We start from the raw sequence: 18,417 nt of genomic DNA on the forward strand, positions 1-18,417 counted from the left end.
TTATCAATGCCACTGTACCAGCACGTATGTCATTAGTGGTGATGTCAGCAAGTCTTTTGGACCTGGGATGATCTTCAGGGATGCCCATTCTATGCTTGAACTCTAAGGACCATTTTGTTGCTGTTGAATATTAGGACTTCATTACCATTTACAGCAACTGTACATTGTTAAATTTTATTTGAGTTTTCACCACAGTCAGAAGGTATTAATTGAAGGAGGTAGGCTTCGCCCTGCAGAGTGCCCTGCCCATATACAGTGATGCAAAACTGAAATATTTTTGCAGTAATGTTTTGAAGGAACAAGATGTCAAATGAGACTAAATTCATTGCCATGCGATTAAGTAGCATACCTTGTTCTATGAACTTTTTGACCGCCCTCGTATGTGATTGTGTAGATGTATGGCAAAACATCCTGATGACTTGTTTCTATAATGAATTTACTGGGACAAATGGACGAAAGATTTCTAATTTTAATGCTATTGGCCAAAACTATGGGTCATTTTGGTGCGAAACAGGTTTTAAGGAAGATGCAATTCACAAATTGTGTTCAATTTTGTTCCAGCATTTACAACCAGGGTACAACTCTTCCTTTTTTTTAAATGTTTGAAAAATGATTGTGTAGGCCCATGTATATGGGTAAGGTATCATGTCGCATCAAACAAGCAATGATATCACTTCTCACAGTAAGATTTATCACTTTGGTGCTGATTCCTTTTAATTTCAGTTACTTGGGCCAAGCTTCACACAGAACTGATGGGTGTTTCAGATCCTCACTTTGTCTCTTTCATCTTGGCTATGCTGCAATACAACCCAAGTAAGTATAGAAGTACATTCATAGTAAGATAAATAACTTCATATAGTCTTTTAAAAAAACATGCTTCTTTTTCTCTTTTTGCATTTTTGCATGAAATGGTAATTTTTTCTGGATTTCTCAAAATACGAGTGAACGAAATGTGTTAAAATTGCACCCTGAAACGAAATCTGTGTTCCTTACATGACACAAACTTGTTATGTGTGTTTAGCCAGGAAAGTTGAAAAAGAAGGAGGAAGAACGGAATTATATCCTTGAGATAATCCCGTAGGTTATCCTGTCGCACCTATTCATATCCTTTATTCTCAAGTAGTTACACATCTACTTGAAAGTAGCCTTTGGTGTGATGTGTGTTGCCGACTACGGTTGATTAATTTTCACTCCAGAATTGAAACCATATCCAATGTTTCTATAGATAATTCCTTGAAAGTATGACACGTGTGTGTTAAGTACCTGATGTTGCTCTGCAGGGATACCACACGTGGATACTATAAGAAAGAAATGTAGTTTTGTAAAGATTCAAAAAAAATCCTCCCATTTTGTAACATATATTACTTATTTAGGAGAGTGTTTTAGGATTTTGTTAGAAACGGAATGATTTTTGATCATCTATATTTTATTGTTTTAATGTATTTTCCTGTCATTTCCTGCAAACCTAATAAAGATATTTTGATAATTGAAAATAGTCTGTATCATAAATCGTAGAGGTTGAAAGCGTAACCAAGCGTGCAAAATTATTATTTGCCATGGAACTTTGGTCATATTTTATTTGTTAGGATCTGCATGCATGGTATGCATAGTATTGATGGTATACAGACACTGACCTTTCCCTAAAACTAGTAAGCAGCAACTTGTGTATCACACCCGTCATGGGTTCGAACCCTTTTGTTGTATTTTATTGTTAAACCTAAATAGCGTGATTGCTTTTGAATAAGCGGCAACACACATATTTTGTTTGAGGATAGCTGGATCTATCTCCTTTCTTTACATCTTCTCTGGTTTAGCATAATACCATATCTTCTTACATGTACATTTCTTACCCATTTGCCAAATTTGAGGCTGAATATTTCATTGCAAAACATAAACAACAAGGTGACAGAAGATGGCTCCAGGGTTGCTCTATTCTTGGAAAGAAAATCATGCATCCATAACTCTTGATTTTGAATGTTTTAAATACTGCCATAAAATGGTAAATGCAAAAATAGGCAATGGAGTATTTGATTGAATGCACTTCAGTCTATAGTGCATTAATGGTCTACCCAGACTCATTCCTGTTAAAATCAATTTTGTTTTCAAAGATAAAATTTCTTATTTTCCTTATTGAAAAAAATGCATTTTCAGGACTTTTTTCTTCTTTGAAACGAGGCAGTAACATCTATAATGGTTCTCCAAATTCTTGAAAATAGACAGCAATATTTATGAAGGAATATTTATGAAAGAAAAGTGCCAAATGCAGTACTTCCAGGAACAGTGAAGTTTTGTCACAGTTTTTTCTCCCTGAGGTACATCATGCAACTTGAAATTTCCCTGAAGTGTGAGGAGCTAACACTGTTTAACCTTGACTGCCTATGATGCAGTGTTAAACTGTCCACTCGGAAATGGTCAAGAAGAATCTTGGCCACTATTTGCCAATATTGATGTGTATGTTTATGATAATATGCTGTAGAGGGCAGTATTTACAGTGCAACAGGTGTGCATGCGCGATGCATCAATAATAGCGAAATGTTTCATGTGGTAACGCAGTGAGATGTTATCATGTAAGCTGCATATAATGTTACTGAATGAGTTCCTTAATGGTCAGGCTAGTCATTCAGAAATGGTCGGGTTTCTCACTTACAATGTCCTTAGAGGAGGTTGATTGATTTCAAGGAGTTATAAAGGCGGTATTGTAGCATAGCTGATTTCATTAATGGACACAAGCACTTGTTTGGCATGGGTGTGAGAAACTGTGAATATGGATTTTTTTTGCATTTGTGCGTAGATTATGGGGATATATTCGTAATGATTTGTCACAACTGAATTTATTGTTATTGTTTATTTGACAAATGCGGCAAATTATGGAAGATTATACGAAACACAAACATGTTCATTAAGTTACATATAAATTCTATAAATTTTGTGTTATATAAACAATGTTTTGGACAAACTTGGAATTGTATATCAGTGAAATTTTGATAATTTGCAACATTATCTGATCCCTTAGGGCAAAAGTTGGATATTTTGAATTTGAAGTATGGAGTAAGCTATCAGAGAAAAACATGCTAGTCACCAAAGATGTATTATTGCATGAATAATTTGCTGCTAATGCTGCAATAAAAATAAATTCATTGAAAATAAATTCTGAAATATCTTAAGTTCACATAACATTATTCGCTGTAGAAGTGATGAAATGCTCAAGCCAGGCCAAAAATCCTATAAGCATGCTGTGGCTATGTAACAGAAAAGAGAGAAACAGATTTGAAGATAAAGATCATAGTTTAGTTGGAAGAAGGGAGCATGGCGCACCCCCCGGGGGCGCACCCTCGTAAATTAATGTCTGTAGAGCAGAAAAATGTGTAGAAAACGATAAGCTATGTTTTATGTCCAAGGAGCCAACAAGGTGGTTCAAATTTCATACAACAGGGCTCAAATTTCAAAATTGTTCAGATTTTGTCAGATGTCAATTAAAATAGTCTCAAAATTGTTCGAAATGTAAAATGAAGTCAAATAAGGAATATTCCTCACCATCTAAGATGTTTCGTTACCTAGGAAACATCACAAAATAGGTCATGGTCAATAGACCCTATAATAGGCTGTAATGCGAGTTGACCTTTATTGTCGGATTTTGGCAATAACAAAGCATTCTAGACAGTGCAAACTATCCATTATTTGACTACATTTTACATGATGAACAATTTGAGACCATTTTTCGTTGATTTCGGAACACTTTTAGTTTTTGACCCTTGTTTGGTCAAAACAACTGTCCACGCCCAATTTTGACCTTTTTGCTAATAACCCATAACTGTATGTCGCAGATAGGTCAAGTTATACTATACTAAATAGAATCTAGAGTTTGACTTCTTACGTGTCTAGTTTGCATGATTTTGCTTCAGAAATACACATTGAAAGACTTTGTACTGCAAATATCCCTTCAATGTCTTGAATCAAAGTAATTTATCATTATAAAACGCACTGACTGTTTCAGTATTCACATTTTGCTCAGATTTAGAAAGAAAAACATTTGCCTATGATTTATTACAGTTTCATATTACAGTTTCATATTATATCAAAGTAATGTTTTATTAGCATCACACTGACAGCTTCAGTATTCAAATTTTACCTCATATAAAGCAAGAAAGTGAACATTTGCCTGTGATTTATTACATTTTCACATCTACACTAAATCAAATTTAATGCACTTTCACTCATCTAGCTATACTAACAAATGAACCTCTGTGTAGAGGGTTTATCAAACAAAAATAGTCTCAGCCTAAAATTGAGAATCAATCAGTCGTAATTTAATTCCAATGAAATATTGTTTAAATAAGAGCATGAAATGTTTTCATATTCATCAGTGACACGCAAGGCATGTTTTTCATCATGCAGGTAGATGGATCCGTTGCTTATGAAAATACGGAGAGAATAAAGATCACCTATGGATGGCAGTGTTGCTTGTTCAAATGCAGCACTAATAGAGCAAAGTCATTATCACTTCAATCAATTATAATCATTGATCGTATCGCGTAATGGGATGTTGCAACAATGTCCTGTTTGCATGGTACAGTTTTTGTGAACCTCAGTGTAACCAATAAGGTGTGACTGCCAATATATTATTACTATAAGAAATTTGAAATAAAAATTTAACATAGATCCATAATTGAGGAATTGTCGCTAGACTGATATTGAGAAACACCCAAATTACCATGGCAACACATTTAAACAGGGTAGTATTTCATAGCGAAGAACAATTAGCAGTTTGACAGTGTAAACTAACCATCTAACTCATCAAAAAAATGGCTAATAAACTAAATCGAAAAGGTGGGTGAACTTTGCGTTGATAATGAGCTAAAATTACGCTGGTGGTTTCTCTTATAATATACAATCCGTCCGTCGGTGTCGATATGATATGAAGAGTAAAGAGCCCGCCAGAGGGGTCTGAATGCTACAAGGCATATGCGGACTGCTGGTATGCTAGCTGGGTATAACTGATCCAAGTTGAAGAAGAAACGAGAGGGGAGAAGACGAGAATGAAAACTTGAGGAAAAGGCATGCCAAGACATGACTCGAGTGTCATCTGTATGAGTGTGAATCCTGCACTTAAAATTGGTGTGGTTAACTCACTACATGCCATACTTGCACAGTTACTCTTAAAGAAAGTTTTAGAAGATCAGAACAACTTTGTGATTTTGTGACATCAAGTTTATTATACAGGATGGAAAAGTAATTAAGGTAAATTCTTGCAGGCTTGATCTTGATGCAAATGATTTCATTTTGAAAATTTGTATGTGTGATATCTCCCTTAATTAAATGCCATGTATGGAGTGATTTTAAGTTTAAAAACTATGTAATTTTTGATGATTTTGGTGTTGAATGTGTTAAGAACCAAGGTGAGTCACACTGTGCAAACATACTTGGCAGGATTTTATGAATTAATGTGAGGTAATTTAGATGAGGAATTTGATTGTTATCATTATTCCTGTTTGTTAAAAGCTAAGAGTTGAATGCCTAAAATACTCTGACAGCCTGGAGTGGTATCTAAGAGGAAGGGGAAGGGTTGTGGCTGTCAAGTTTTTGTTCAAACTTTCCCCCCTTCCTGATAGTCAATGTCTTGTTCCGTCATGCATGATGCATCATATTGGTCCTGCAATTGTCTTGATGTATGAATAACCTTAAGAGTTTGGTGTTCTTCAGATGGAGCGACCAGGAGCATACAACAAGTATCTGCACACACACACTTAGTTTCAATGTCAAGCTTGAAGGGGAATTTCATGACTGAAGTTTTGTATTATGCAAATGATAACTAATTTTGTCAAGAATATGTATTGTGTGAGCATAAAGTGTATAGTATTTGTTTTGCAAGAATTTTGTGTGAAGATGGAGTGTACAACAAATATCTACACACACATACTTGGTTTCAGTGTGAAGGAAGAGGAATTCCGTTGCCAAAGTTTTGTATCATGCAAATGAGGGATAATATTGTCTAGAATATGCATTGTGTGAATATAAGGTGTAAAATATTTTCTTTGCCAATGTAAAAAATATCTAAACATACATACTTTCAATGTCTAGCTTGAAAGGTGAATTTCATTATCAGGGTTTGTATTCTCATTTTGACTGGAGCAAGAAATATGTGAACATTAGGTTTATAGTATTTTCTTTGAAATTGCATTGCAGCATTGACAAAGTTATAAAAAAGAGATTTTGAAGCACCTCCTATTAGACATTATCTAACTTCACATATTAGCCAATAAGCCGCTGTCTTGCATGTCTAGCTGTGTCTTTGGTCCGTGAGAGTTGAGTAAAGACCAATACCATACTAGGGAATAGTAAAATATTACATGATTTGATCCAATCAGACCAACTTAAGCAATAATGAATTTCGGATATATAGGCAAAAAAAAACAATTTTTAAAAAAATATAGAAAATTGATGTATTAAAAGGTAATAATTTTGCAACCAAATTATTCCATGGAGGTAGGGATTACAACATCAGCAAACCTAGGCACTGAGCAAGTTAGTAATGATACTAACTCTCTTACTCAATTTTCATGGAGGTAGGGATTTTAACATCAGCAAACTTAGGCACTGAGCAAGTTAGTAATGATACTAACTCTCTTACTCAATTTTCATGGAGGTAGGGATTTTAACATCAGCAAACCTAGGCACTGAGCAAGTTAGTAATGATACTAACTCTCTTACTCAATTTTCATGGAGGTAGGGATTTTAACATCAGCAAACTTAGGCACTGAGCAAGTTAGTAATGATACTAACTCTCTTACTCAATTTTCATGGAGGTAGGGATTTTAACATCAGCAAACCTAGGCACTGAGCAAGTTAGTAATGATACTAACTCTCTTACTCAATTTTCATGGAGGTAGGGATTTTAACATCAGCAAACCTAGGCACTGAGCAAGTTAGTAATGATACTAACTCTCTTACTCAATTTTCATGGAGGTAGGGATTTTAACATCAGCAAACTTAGGCACTGAGCAAGTTAGTAATGATACTAACTCTCTTACTCAATTTTCATGGAGGTAGGGATTTTAACATCAGCAAACCTAGGCACTGAGCAAGTTAGTAATGATACTAACTCTCTTACTCAATTTTCATGGAGGTAGGGATTTTAACATCAGCAAACTTAGGCACTGAGCAAGTTAGTAATGATACTAACTCTCTTACTCAATTTTCATGGAGGTAGGGATTTTAACATCAGCAAACCTAGGCACTGAGCAAGTTAGTAATGATACTAACTCTCTTACTCAATTTTCATGGAGGTAGGGATTTTAACATCAGCAAACTTAGGCACTGAGCAAGTTAGTAATGATACTAACTCTCTTACTCAATTTTCATGGAGGTAGGGATTTTAACATCAGCAAACCTAGGCACTGAGCAAGTTAGTAATGATACTAACTCTCTTACTCAATTTTCATGGAGGTAGGGATTTTAACATCAGCAAACTTAGGCACTGAGCAAGTTAGTAATGATACTAACTCTCTTACTCAATTTTCAGGGGATCAGATCTTATCACAAATGACCATCCATAATTTGAACCATCAGTTTCCTGGTCTGATGCTCAGCCAGTTAAGCTACTGCATTAGATGAGGAAATACACAATATTAAATTTATAATCTGTTAATAATCTAATGCATTGATCACATTTTGTTTGTATTCCACTCCATTCCAGGTGATAGAATCAGTGTATGGGAGGCATTTCAGCACCCGTTCCTAGCACCAGAGATTGCTGTACGATACCTGCTGCCTCCATCTCAATCAGGTAAGTACCAGTGGTTTAGGCTTCTATCAAATGTCCTAACAAGCCATTTCAAGGTAGTCAGAGCCACACCAGATGAAAGATTCACATTTTTTTTTCAATACGATTGTATACCCATTGAAACTTTATTGCTTGCTATGAATGCTTATTGTGAGAGTCTTCTACTCTATCAGAAGCCTTACTATACTCTATATATCTACCTCGAGTCACCGGCACTAGCTTTGAAGTTTGGCGTATGCTGCATTGGCTTAGCATGCTTTCTTGCTTGTACATATGCGGCATGTTGATCGCACACATAAAAGTATTTACACACACCAAGTAATGCTAAGCTAACGCTGAACTTCAAAGCTGGAGTCGGTGACTCGAGGTAGATATATAGACTATAAACTTTGTGCTGGATGTGGAAATATGTGATGGGTGTGGGGCTTATGATTTGTTGCAAGCCGTTGTCAAATCATCCTTGGTCAAAATTGAACACAAATCATTGCTGCTGTATATTGGAACTCCCAACATAATATGAGCAGGTGAAGATGTATGATCAACTTATTGCATCTTCATCAGGTGCATGGAAGAAAGACATATCTAGGGATCTGCAAAAAAAAATTGTTGTAAATCTATATAATCATAAACTATGTCATGGCTGAAGGAAATGTTTCAAGCATGATGTATTGAACTTGAGGTTTTGTTTGAGTTCTGCTAATGGACAACCTGATTTGGGTGGGCACAAACTAGGCGGCATGTCGATGTGACCTACCAAACAAAGTGGGAAATGTGTGTCACATGCTACTCTTTACAGAATCTTGACCTGAGCAGCTTTCTCCCAAAAACATTTTATATATGATTCGACACTTACAACTTCAGCAGTTTGATTATTATTTATTACCATTTTGTAAAACATTTTTTGTTTATAACACCAGATTAGTTTGAGACAGTAAAATATTGACTGGAAAGGGAGAGTTTACACCAATCACCCATGGTTTTGTAAATTTTGTTTTGAATAGTAAAGAAAGGGTTATAATCAAACTTGCCTGATGAAATGTCAAGACTCCCAACAAATACTTATTGCCCCTTCTACCCTTATTACAATAATGCTCTTTCCTTCCTTGACTTGCATGCCATGCTCTTTGCTCTCTTGAGTTGTATGTCACTTGGTACAAACAGGTTGTATTACATTACACATTTTTGAGCACATGTCATTATGTATACAGTAGTAAGTCTCTCCATGGGTGTACTAGGGTTGAGTCAGTGGCCCTCAAGAGGACATTCAACCGGTGGCAACTCCTCTGAGCTAGGATTTACTCCATACTTTGTTCTCTCTTGAGGAAGGGGGAAGAACTGCTTTTGGTGAAGGTATAAGGGGTTATAAGCTAGAAGTGAGGTAGAATTGGTATCGCTCCAAGCTTAATAGGTATCATTTCCCTCCCTCCTTCCTATCATCTTGTATCTTTGCATCCTGAATCAGGTGAAGAGGCCATGGTCTCTCTCAAGATGAGATAGAAGTAGGTCGCTTCATTAAAGTGCCATTTCATGCAAGATGATGTATTTTTTGAAGGACAGTGGTGTGTTATGTATTCAGAAGGCATCTTGTAATTCATTGGAATACTTTTGGTAAAGTATTTCTTGGATAAAAAAGGATACTCAAATTCTGAAGTATATGCCACTTATGATAGGATAAACTGTATCATATAAAACTCATTTTGTACTATTATAGGAATTTTATTGTAGCTAGTATGTATGCAGGAGCTGAAATAATGTTTTCTTTTGTTATGTACCTACTTGCAGAGCCAAGCTCTTGTACTTTAGCTAAGGGTCATGATTTCTCTGGTAAAAACCAATTGATTTAGGTCAGCAGGTATATTTTGATTAAAAACCACAGTCCTCTTGATTTGCCATGATTTAAATAAGTCACAACATTTCACAATTGTATCAATACCTTTGTTATCATCGCAACACTTTTTCTTCATGTGATTTTGAATGTAACCATACTTATTTGAAATGCTTTGAACAATTTTGAAAAAATTCTTTAAAAGTACAGTCAAATCAAAGTACAGTCAAATAGAGTCAAAGTTATGATGCTCTAATTAGAAATAAACTCAATTCCATTTGTTCCATTATTTTATGCAAAGGTAATATCTTTGCAACAAAAATGTATGTAATAAAAGTTAATAGAATTGTGTCACCAGGTGGTTAATTGTGTTATATTTAATGGAAATAATACTTCAAAATTTGGTCTTCTGAAGTATTGCTCTGGAAATGGCAAGGTCTGCACTTTAAAATAACAACTTTGAAATGTGAATCTGGTGTCACCAGGTGCCTAATTGCGTTGTACCACAAATGACAACATCATGTTAGTCTACACATATTTAATGCAAATATTGCCCTAAAATTGATCATCATAAGTATTATTATAATGATAGGGTGGGGTTTACTCTTAAGGGATCTAAAATGAGCGTTTATTATGCGTTTAGGACAGTATTTTTTGTGGGACATGAGAGCACCTCGGACCTATCGAATTGCATTCTGAATCTGAAGCATGTCTTTCTGATATCAAATAATTTTCATTTTTGAAAATCACAATATAATACAAATTTTATGACAAATCATAAAAATTTGATATTTTTCAAATTTTTGATATATAACAGTCCTCGAAGTAAATTATTTAAATCTAATGATATATCCTTAAAGTGTATGTAGCAGGGAGGAAAAGCCGACGGTCAATTGAAAATTTTGGCCTTTCATATTGAAGATATGGATTTTTTCCCAAAAAGACCTAATTTTTTTTGGTGTTTTGGGGAAAAAAATCCATATCTTCAATCTGAAAGGTCAAAATTTTCAATTGATCGTCGGGTTTTTCATCCCACCTACATACACTTTAAGTATAAATCATCAGATTTATAAAGTTTACTTCAAGTACTGTTAAATATCAAAAATATCAATTTTAATGATTTGCCATAAAATGTGTATTAAATTGCGAATTTCAAAAATGCAAAATTATTTGATATCAGAATGACATTCTTCAGTATTCAGAATGCAATTGATACGTCTGATGTGCTCTGATGTCCCAAAATAAATACTATCCAAACGTTCATACCCCAGCCCTTAAGAAAAACAGTTGAACTTTGCAATGCAAAAGCAATTTGCAATATCTAGAGCATCGTTAAAAACCTGCTGACAATTATTATTTCAGTTTTTATTAATTTGATATGTATTCCCTACATAGAATTCAAAATTTTATATCTTTTTTCCTTGATTCAACATAAATTGGTATCAATCAAAATATGTTGGAAGCCCAATTTGTTTTCAACCAAATATCTGAGTGCTGACTTTATTTATTTACTTATTTCTTACATGTGATCATAACAGTTATGATTTGAACCATTAACTCCCCTTTCTTAATGTGATTAAAAAAATTAAGATGCGTTTTTCCTTTGTCAAAACCAATTTGAAGTAAACTTTCTAGTTTTTCTTGCTGACAGTTTCGTCAGTGAACCACTGATTTATCAAAGCTGGCTGTTATTGTGATGATCCAACAGCTGATGTTATGTCACTTCCGGTAGCGATGTTAGTCTTGCTAGTAGTCTTCAAAAGTGGATCATACACTTGACCAGGGTTGCCAAACCCGCAATTTGGTAGCCCAATTGGGCGAATTTTAAAGATTTTCCCCACGACTTTTGACAATTTCCTGTCCCATAGAAAGCAATGGTTTAGAAAAAATTTGGGCGACTTTTCAACATTGGCTCCCGCGACTTCCGATAGTTTCCTGCCCCATAGAAACCAATGGTAAAGAGAAAAATTGGGCGACTTTTCGACTATTTGACCCCCGATTTGGGCTAAAATCTTTTGGCAACCCTGCACTTGACTTAGATTGTAGATCCCCTTGTCTCTGTTCATGTTGTTATGATGTTAAGAAACAGGTGCATATTTATTAGGAGAGAAAAGTTTTTAGAAGAAAAACATAGTGCTCATAATGGATGATGTTGATAACCTTTTCATCTTTCCACAAATAATCAACCAAAATGCGTCATGCTTGGGCGTCACAAGTTGTTTTGACTAAAATGTACGTCACAACGTTGACCATTTTTTGACGTAATGATCATAGCAATTACAAAGAAAGCATTGTTTTGTTTTTATAGGATATTACCTCCCAAATGCATCATATAAAACTAGCATAAGCCGCAGAAACCAAAATAGAAGTTGAACTTCCATTATAACAAACATTGCTTAATCTATAGGTTTGCATCTTAGACCAATAAACAGGTGCTTCATAGTCTAGGCAGGTGGCAGTGAATAAATATGATTTCTGTCTATTGTGTTAGTAATTAGTTGCTTATGATGACAGGCGAAAATTTAATCGTTATTTGTGTGAATGCTGAATATTGTAAGTGAGACATTCTTGCATTGATGTGTGATACGTGCAAAGATGAGCATATGGGCGTGGATATAAATACCATTATCTGTTTGTAGGGAAATTCTAATAATTAACTTATATTGTAAATGTGGGCGATAGGAATTGGTAAGTTTTTAGCGGGTTTGCCGTCGGACATGTTTAGAACTTCTTCAGGACAAAGTACCTAAGAATGAGATATATAGGTCGCCCCTTGCCTACTGGTGGCTCTGAAAAGATTCGTTCACTGAAGACTGTTTCTTGTCAACAGAGAACAAGCAGATCTCGCCTATCTGCTGATGTAAACGGTTTGGTGGCTCTGAAAAGAGTCGTTCACTGAAGATTGTCCCTGGTTAACAGAGAACAAGCAGACCTCACCTATTCAATTAAATAAGTTTTCAATATGAACTGCTTTTCAACCTTGTTCATGTTCAAGACAACAGTAACAGATAGAATCATGTCATTTTCAAAATCAACATATTTTGTTAATAAAGCTAATTAGGTTATTAGCAGCACTTTAGTTTAATAAATGTTAACTTTTCCTGATGGCCTATTTATTTTCTAATCTAGGTTGCACACAATTGACCTATATTATCAGTAATTCTTTGTCAGTGAAACAGATGTTACCTGCAAAATATAGGTCAGAGATAATAATTAAAAGTCACCAACAATTATTCTTTAATTCAATGAAAATGTATTCACCTTTTTAAAAGTGTTTGGCTTTTACTGAATTAGTTAAGCCACAGATTGCAGGTTTTGTACCACACTAAAAGGCTGATGAAAACATAGAATCAAACAAATTCAACTTCATCCTGTCTTCAGCCCCTACCTCTCCTCCCTGTGTAAATCAGTACAGATATTCACAAATTTCACAGACATTTATAAAACATGACAAAGTTTTTTTTCCAAAAGCAAATGTGTTATCAGTATGCATGAAATAATGCATACAAATTAGAAACAACATAGGTAGTGTTTGCATAAGCCTCAATTATTTGTAATGGAAGATTTTTAAATTAAACTTGAGACTTAAAATGTTGTTGATGAAATATATGGTGCTTGCAAATATATGTTTAGCTACAAATTCACATAATTATGTGATACTGATCTTAAGAACCACTGGACTAACTTTGGAGATGTTCATGCTCATTTTACTGCATGTTCCAAATTGATCTTGTGTAAAATTTCAAAATTTCCTAGCATTTTTCCCTCAAAAGTAAAATTTGTGTCCTGTAGACTGCTCCAAATATTTGCATATAATGGGTTAACACTGAACATCAGATATAAAGGAATAGCATAACAGACTAATGTTTAAACTTCATTTCACCTTAACCTACTTGAGGCATTTCCAATTCCTTTTGATAAATCCATTGCCAAGTCTCTATTCACTTCTTGTCTGCTGTATTGTGTGGAGTGTTTTGGTATACATTCCATCATCCTATTTAATATTGTGTCTCCCTCAGGAACTTTTCGCGGTTAGATTTGCACTTCCCAAGCAGTACAAAATAGAACATGAAGGAACTTGTTTTAAGCACACATAAAGGTATAGGGATGCACTGTATAAAGGCAAACATAAGCACCCATCCTTGCATCCCCACCACCCCCCACTACCACTCACACCCCTACCACCACTTACACAAAGCACATTAAGAGAAGTACAATTTTGGACCAGAATTGTGAATTTTTGCACTAGTTTGCAAATTTATGAAATTTTGGTTATATAAATAGATTTGAAACTTACAATTTAAATAAGGTTTTATTCAAATAAATTGATCTAAAGGGAACAAATGTTAAAAAAAAAGAAGTGGCTCCAAAACATTAATTCCAGCAAGCATTCTAAAATTAATTAATCCAAAGTTGCATGCACCAGAAGAGGGAAACAACTATTACAATTTGGGTCAGGTACCTCAAGCACTCAACCTCAGACGTGTTTCTCTCACTTTTTAATCTGTGACATCACCTTTACGAAGTAGTTGCATAAGTTCTTCAACATCAGAATCAGCACTATGATGAATTAGGTTGCTATATAGGCAACTACCCAGTCAGAAGACCTGTTATCATAGAAGCCCATCTCATCAATATTAAATGTTTTTCACTTTTGTATGACTTCATAGCATATTGATCAGTGGGAAAACCAACAGGTGCAAAGGATGTAAACCCATTTTATTTCTGTAAAACAAAACACTTCTCATACCTATCTGGGTCAAAGGAGTTGTCATATCATGTTTGTCTAATGCCTCAATTGTTTGTTTGTTTGTTTGTTTGTTTGTTTGTATGTGTGCCTTCTTGATGGAATGCAAAGTAACTGGAGCAGAAGTTACACAATTTCCTGGGTTTTTTAAGCCGGTTAATAACAGGTGGACCTTGTCTTGAATAATTGCAGCTTTCCCGGTGTGGATGTACATTCGAGATGAAAGTTGGAAAGATACTTGTTTGTTTGTATGTTTACCTAGGTTGGTATGTAAGGGAGAATGTTGGGTGAATTCATGGTCAGACCTATGCACAAGCCAGGCTATATAAGCTAGCCCATGAGTCTATAAAAAGCATGCTGGTCATTATAGTTAAAAAGAAGAAAAGTAATATTATGAAGTAGCAAAGAAGGCCACTCCCAACAATGAATATAACAATTTTGCTCTTAGCCTTATGTCGAGGGATAAGAAACTGTATACCATGTCTCGATACAAAGGCTGTACTTCATTCTTTTGTTTATGATATTATTTTATTTATTTTATTTATTCTTTCTTTAGGCAGGGTAGCCCCTTCAATGCTAAAACACTTTTTAGCATTTTTGACCATTAACATGCAAAGTGTAATTTTCAGATCAAAATTGACAAGTTTAATCATAGTTGCATGGTTGGTAAGGTTATGCTTAATTTTCTTTTACCCCTCCCTTCAAATGAAATTGAAAACTTATTTGCATGAAAATATGGACTGTCAAGAGATGGTGGGTGTGGTGTAAACATGTGATGATAGGCAATATCAAGGATTTGTTTTTTCTGTAAATAGATTATGGACAAAAATTTTATTTTCTGGCGCCATGCATTAAATTAACATAGATGTGGTCATTTGCATATTGATAGTAACAGATTGCATACTAATTAACCTTACCAGCTGACAATGAGAGATGTTTTGTTTGCAAAAATTACACTAAAATTCATTAATAATTTTATTGTCATTAACAGAATGTTAAGGTCATGTGCGTGACAAGTAATTGCATCATCTGGCTAAGAGGAACAGCTTGGATATGTGAATAGAGGAATAATACTCTATTCAACATAATGATTTCAACTTTTAATGATATTATGAAAATTGTAATTATTAGTTCATGTAATTAATAGTGATAATTAATTGTAATTTAACATCATATAGAATTTAGATTTATACCTTTGTATTAGACAACAAGATTTGTTGAAAATTAGAAAACTTGAAAACAAGCCAATTCAATTAGATAGTTGATAAAATACCATATATCCTTGAACAGTCGCCGCCTTCAATTAAACGCCCTCCTCACCATTTTATTAACCAAGATATTTCAAATGTGCTGATATTTCCATACTATCTTGTGTATTCAAAACAACTGACCACACCCCCAATTTTGACCTCCTTGCCAATTACTCAAGAACGGTATGTCGCAGATAGGTCAAACTATAGTTTTCTGAATCGTCATGATATTTGAAATTTGAGTCATGTTGTATGACAATTGACCCCGTTGACCTGACCCTGGTGACATTTCGGTGGTTGCGAAAGTCTGATTGTAAACCCAGAAGTGAACCAGAAGTTCATAATTCGTCATTTCAGCACGAGTTTTAAGCTTACCTAATGATTTTAACAGGAATTATAGTTCTTAAAAAGACATCTAATAAACGCCCCCTTTTGGAAAATGCAACGCCCCAGGGATGACTATTCGAGAATATATGGTAGTTTGATATAGATTTCTTTATCTTTCCACAGAACACTGGTGCCCTGTGCTTTTATTTATCAACAACATTATCTCACTTATAGTTCCACATAGTTAATACATTCAAAATTGGAATTACATAATTAGGGAAGCATCAATAAAGGGGCAAAATTAGACATTGCATAGCAAAACTATTCTTCAGCACTTGTTAAGTTTTGCTGTAGACGTTTCAGAGTAACCATACTCTGTTCTCAGTGGGTTGTGATAGACTGACAATTGACTCTATTCACAGCTGATGATGGTGCTGTTATAATTCTTAGTGTTTCTAGAGAACAGCTAAAGCTATTACATAAGATACCAGATAGATACAATCCTTGGTGACACATTTAGAGTAAGAATGAAAAAAGATAATAAGATTGTTCTAATTTGTCTTTAGATGCTTTCAAAACAGATCACCTGTCTTATTATTAAGAATCAAATCAATTTATTGGGTGTAATTTTCATTCCACAATGAACACTAGAGGAAAACCCCTCAACCTCTGTAGTCGATAAAGGAAATACATGTAAGGGAGGGGGAAATAAATGGTAACAAGCCAGGTGAAGGGGATATTGAGAACCAATATTGATTGGGTATGATAATGGACTAAAATGGGCCAACATGTGTTACATTGGTTTCAAGGCTAGAGTAATGATTGTAGTTTTGATTTCAATTAGGTCAAGTGTACTCAGTAGTAATTTTGTGTAATCTAATTCTTGTTGATGTAATTGTTAGCTTTGGTATCATCTTGTGATGTTATTAAGAGTTGTTGAAAAAGTGGTATTGATGGAATTGCTGCTGTTTGTAATATTTCCAATTTTTTTTAAATTAAAAAAAGGTGTTTTTTTTTTCAAAATCACTGTACGTGCATGCATTCCACGTGTTGCGATGAGGCAATCAGCCTAAGTCATATACCCAAGGAATCGCTGGTTCCCCTTTTTTGTTTCTTCTTTACCTTCTGATAGCAAAAAACTATGGATTCGGTAAAGGTTAGTTAACATGTTTTTCCTAGATTTAGGCCTTCTTAACCCAAACCCAACCACTAATATAAAGCTCACTATTAAAAGCACTGCGTGTGTATGCATGCATTCCATATGATGCAACAACGGTGCTGTTCTGCGTGGCATGTGAGGGGTCCGAGGTTTGAATCCCGCGGGTACCAAGTGACTTCTTTGATCATCTTCTCCTCTTTTTGTTTCTTCTTTCCCTTCCGATAGCAAAACACCATGGCATCATTTAGGGTTAGAGGATAGACTTATGGTATAAGGATAGGTTAGAATTGTTATTGCATATTGCATTGATTAGGCTATGTTGCACAATAATGGGAGAAGTGCTAAAAAACAGTTTGTTCTATGTGCCACAAAATGTACAAAGAGGTCAGTTTGCTAAAATGCTGTTTTCAGTCGTTCCCCCTCATTATAGAATGAGTTGACAGTAAAGTACTCTTCAGATGGACTGTTTGATTAGAGTTTATAAATACAATGGATGATATTGTTGATTTAAATATTTTCCCCTTTTGGTTGCCACAATTGACATTTAAAAGTGATATTTGTGTACGGTACTTATGACTATGTCAAGAGCTTTCTATGTTTGCAATATTTATATAATATTAAATGGCTTTGAGTGTGATACAAGAATATATTGCACGAGATAGAAAAATATTGCACGAGTCGAAGACGAGTGCAATATTTTCTATCGAAAGTCAATATTCTTGTATCACACCTAAAATAAGCCATTCAATATTATTATTATTATTTATATCAGGCTTTTGCTATGCGGTAAAATGAAAATTTAAGCTTACCTAGCCATCGGGTTTAACCAATGTGTATTGTCATGTAAGCTTACCTTTTGACCTTCTTGTTTTCTGCTCTTTACTCTCCAAAGACAATTTCGGAATAATTATATATAGGTTTATTAAGATGTGGATTATATTTCCTAAGGTTATCATCATCCAGAATTGCAGCGAATTAAGTTTGTGATTTTACTTGTTTATACAGTACTGAAATCTCCTGTGAGCCGTTCGATGTCTTTATTGTATTGTTGTGCTGTTGTATCATGACGCGTGTTGGTGCCGTCACCATGGTTACGCGCGACGCGTACGCGATAGGCGTACAATATTCAAGAAATATTGTATTGCATCCGGGTATTTTGATAATATTGTATAATACACAGTTTTATTGTATCGCTCAAAAGCCTGATATAAATAATAATTATTATTATTTTATTTTTGCCAATATTACCCAGATTATTATTTACTCTTTAGCCAAGAAAGAGTCAATGAATTGCAGATTGTGATTTATGCACATGACATCAAAGAGGTA

At 34.7% G+C, this 18,417-nt stretch overlaps 1 protein-coding gene across 1 annotated transcript in view; it reads left to right on the forward strand.

Moving 5' to 3' along the window:
* The window catches only part of LOC140152797 (uncharacterized), a 278,471-nt gene extending 270,688 nt beyond the window's left edge, over nucleotides 1-7,783 (forward strand). The window contains exons 11-12 of the mRNA XM_072175296.1: nucleotides 724-813; nucleotides 7,694-7,783. Of these exons, the coding sequence (XP_072031397.1) occupies nucleotides 724-753 (30 nt within the window). The 3' untranslated portion in view covers nucleotides 754-813; nucleotides 7,694-7,783. The remainder of the gene's footprint in view (nucleotides 1-723; nucleotides 814-7,693) is intronic.
* Nucleotides 7,784-18,417: the final 10,634 nt, after the last annotated feature.

This window comes from Amphiura filiformis, chromosome 5 (assembly GCF_039555335.1).
Source record: "Amphiura filiformis chromosome 5, Afil_fr2py, whole genome shotgun sequence".
NCBI classification, from domain to species: domain Eukaryota; kingdom Metazoa; phylum Echinodermata; class Ophiuroidea; order Amphilepidida; family Amphiuridae; genus Amphiura; species Amphiura filiformis.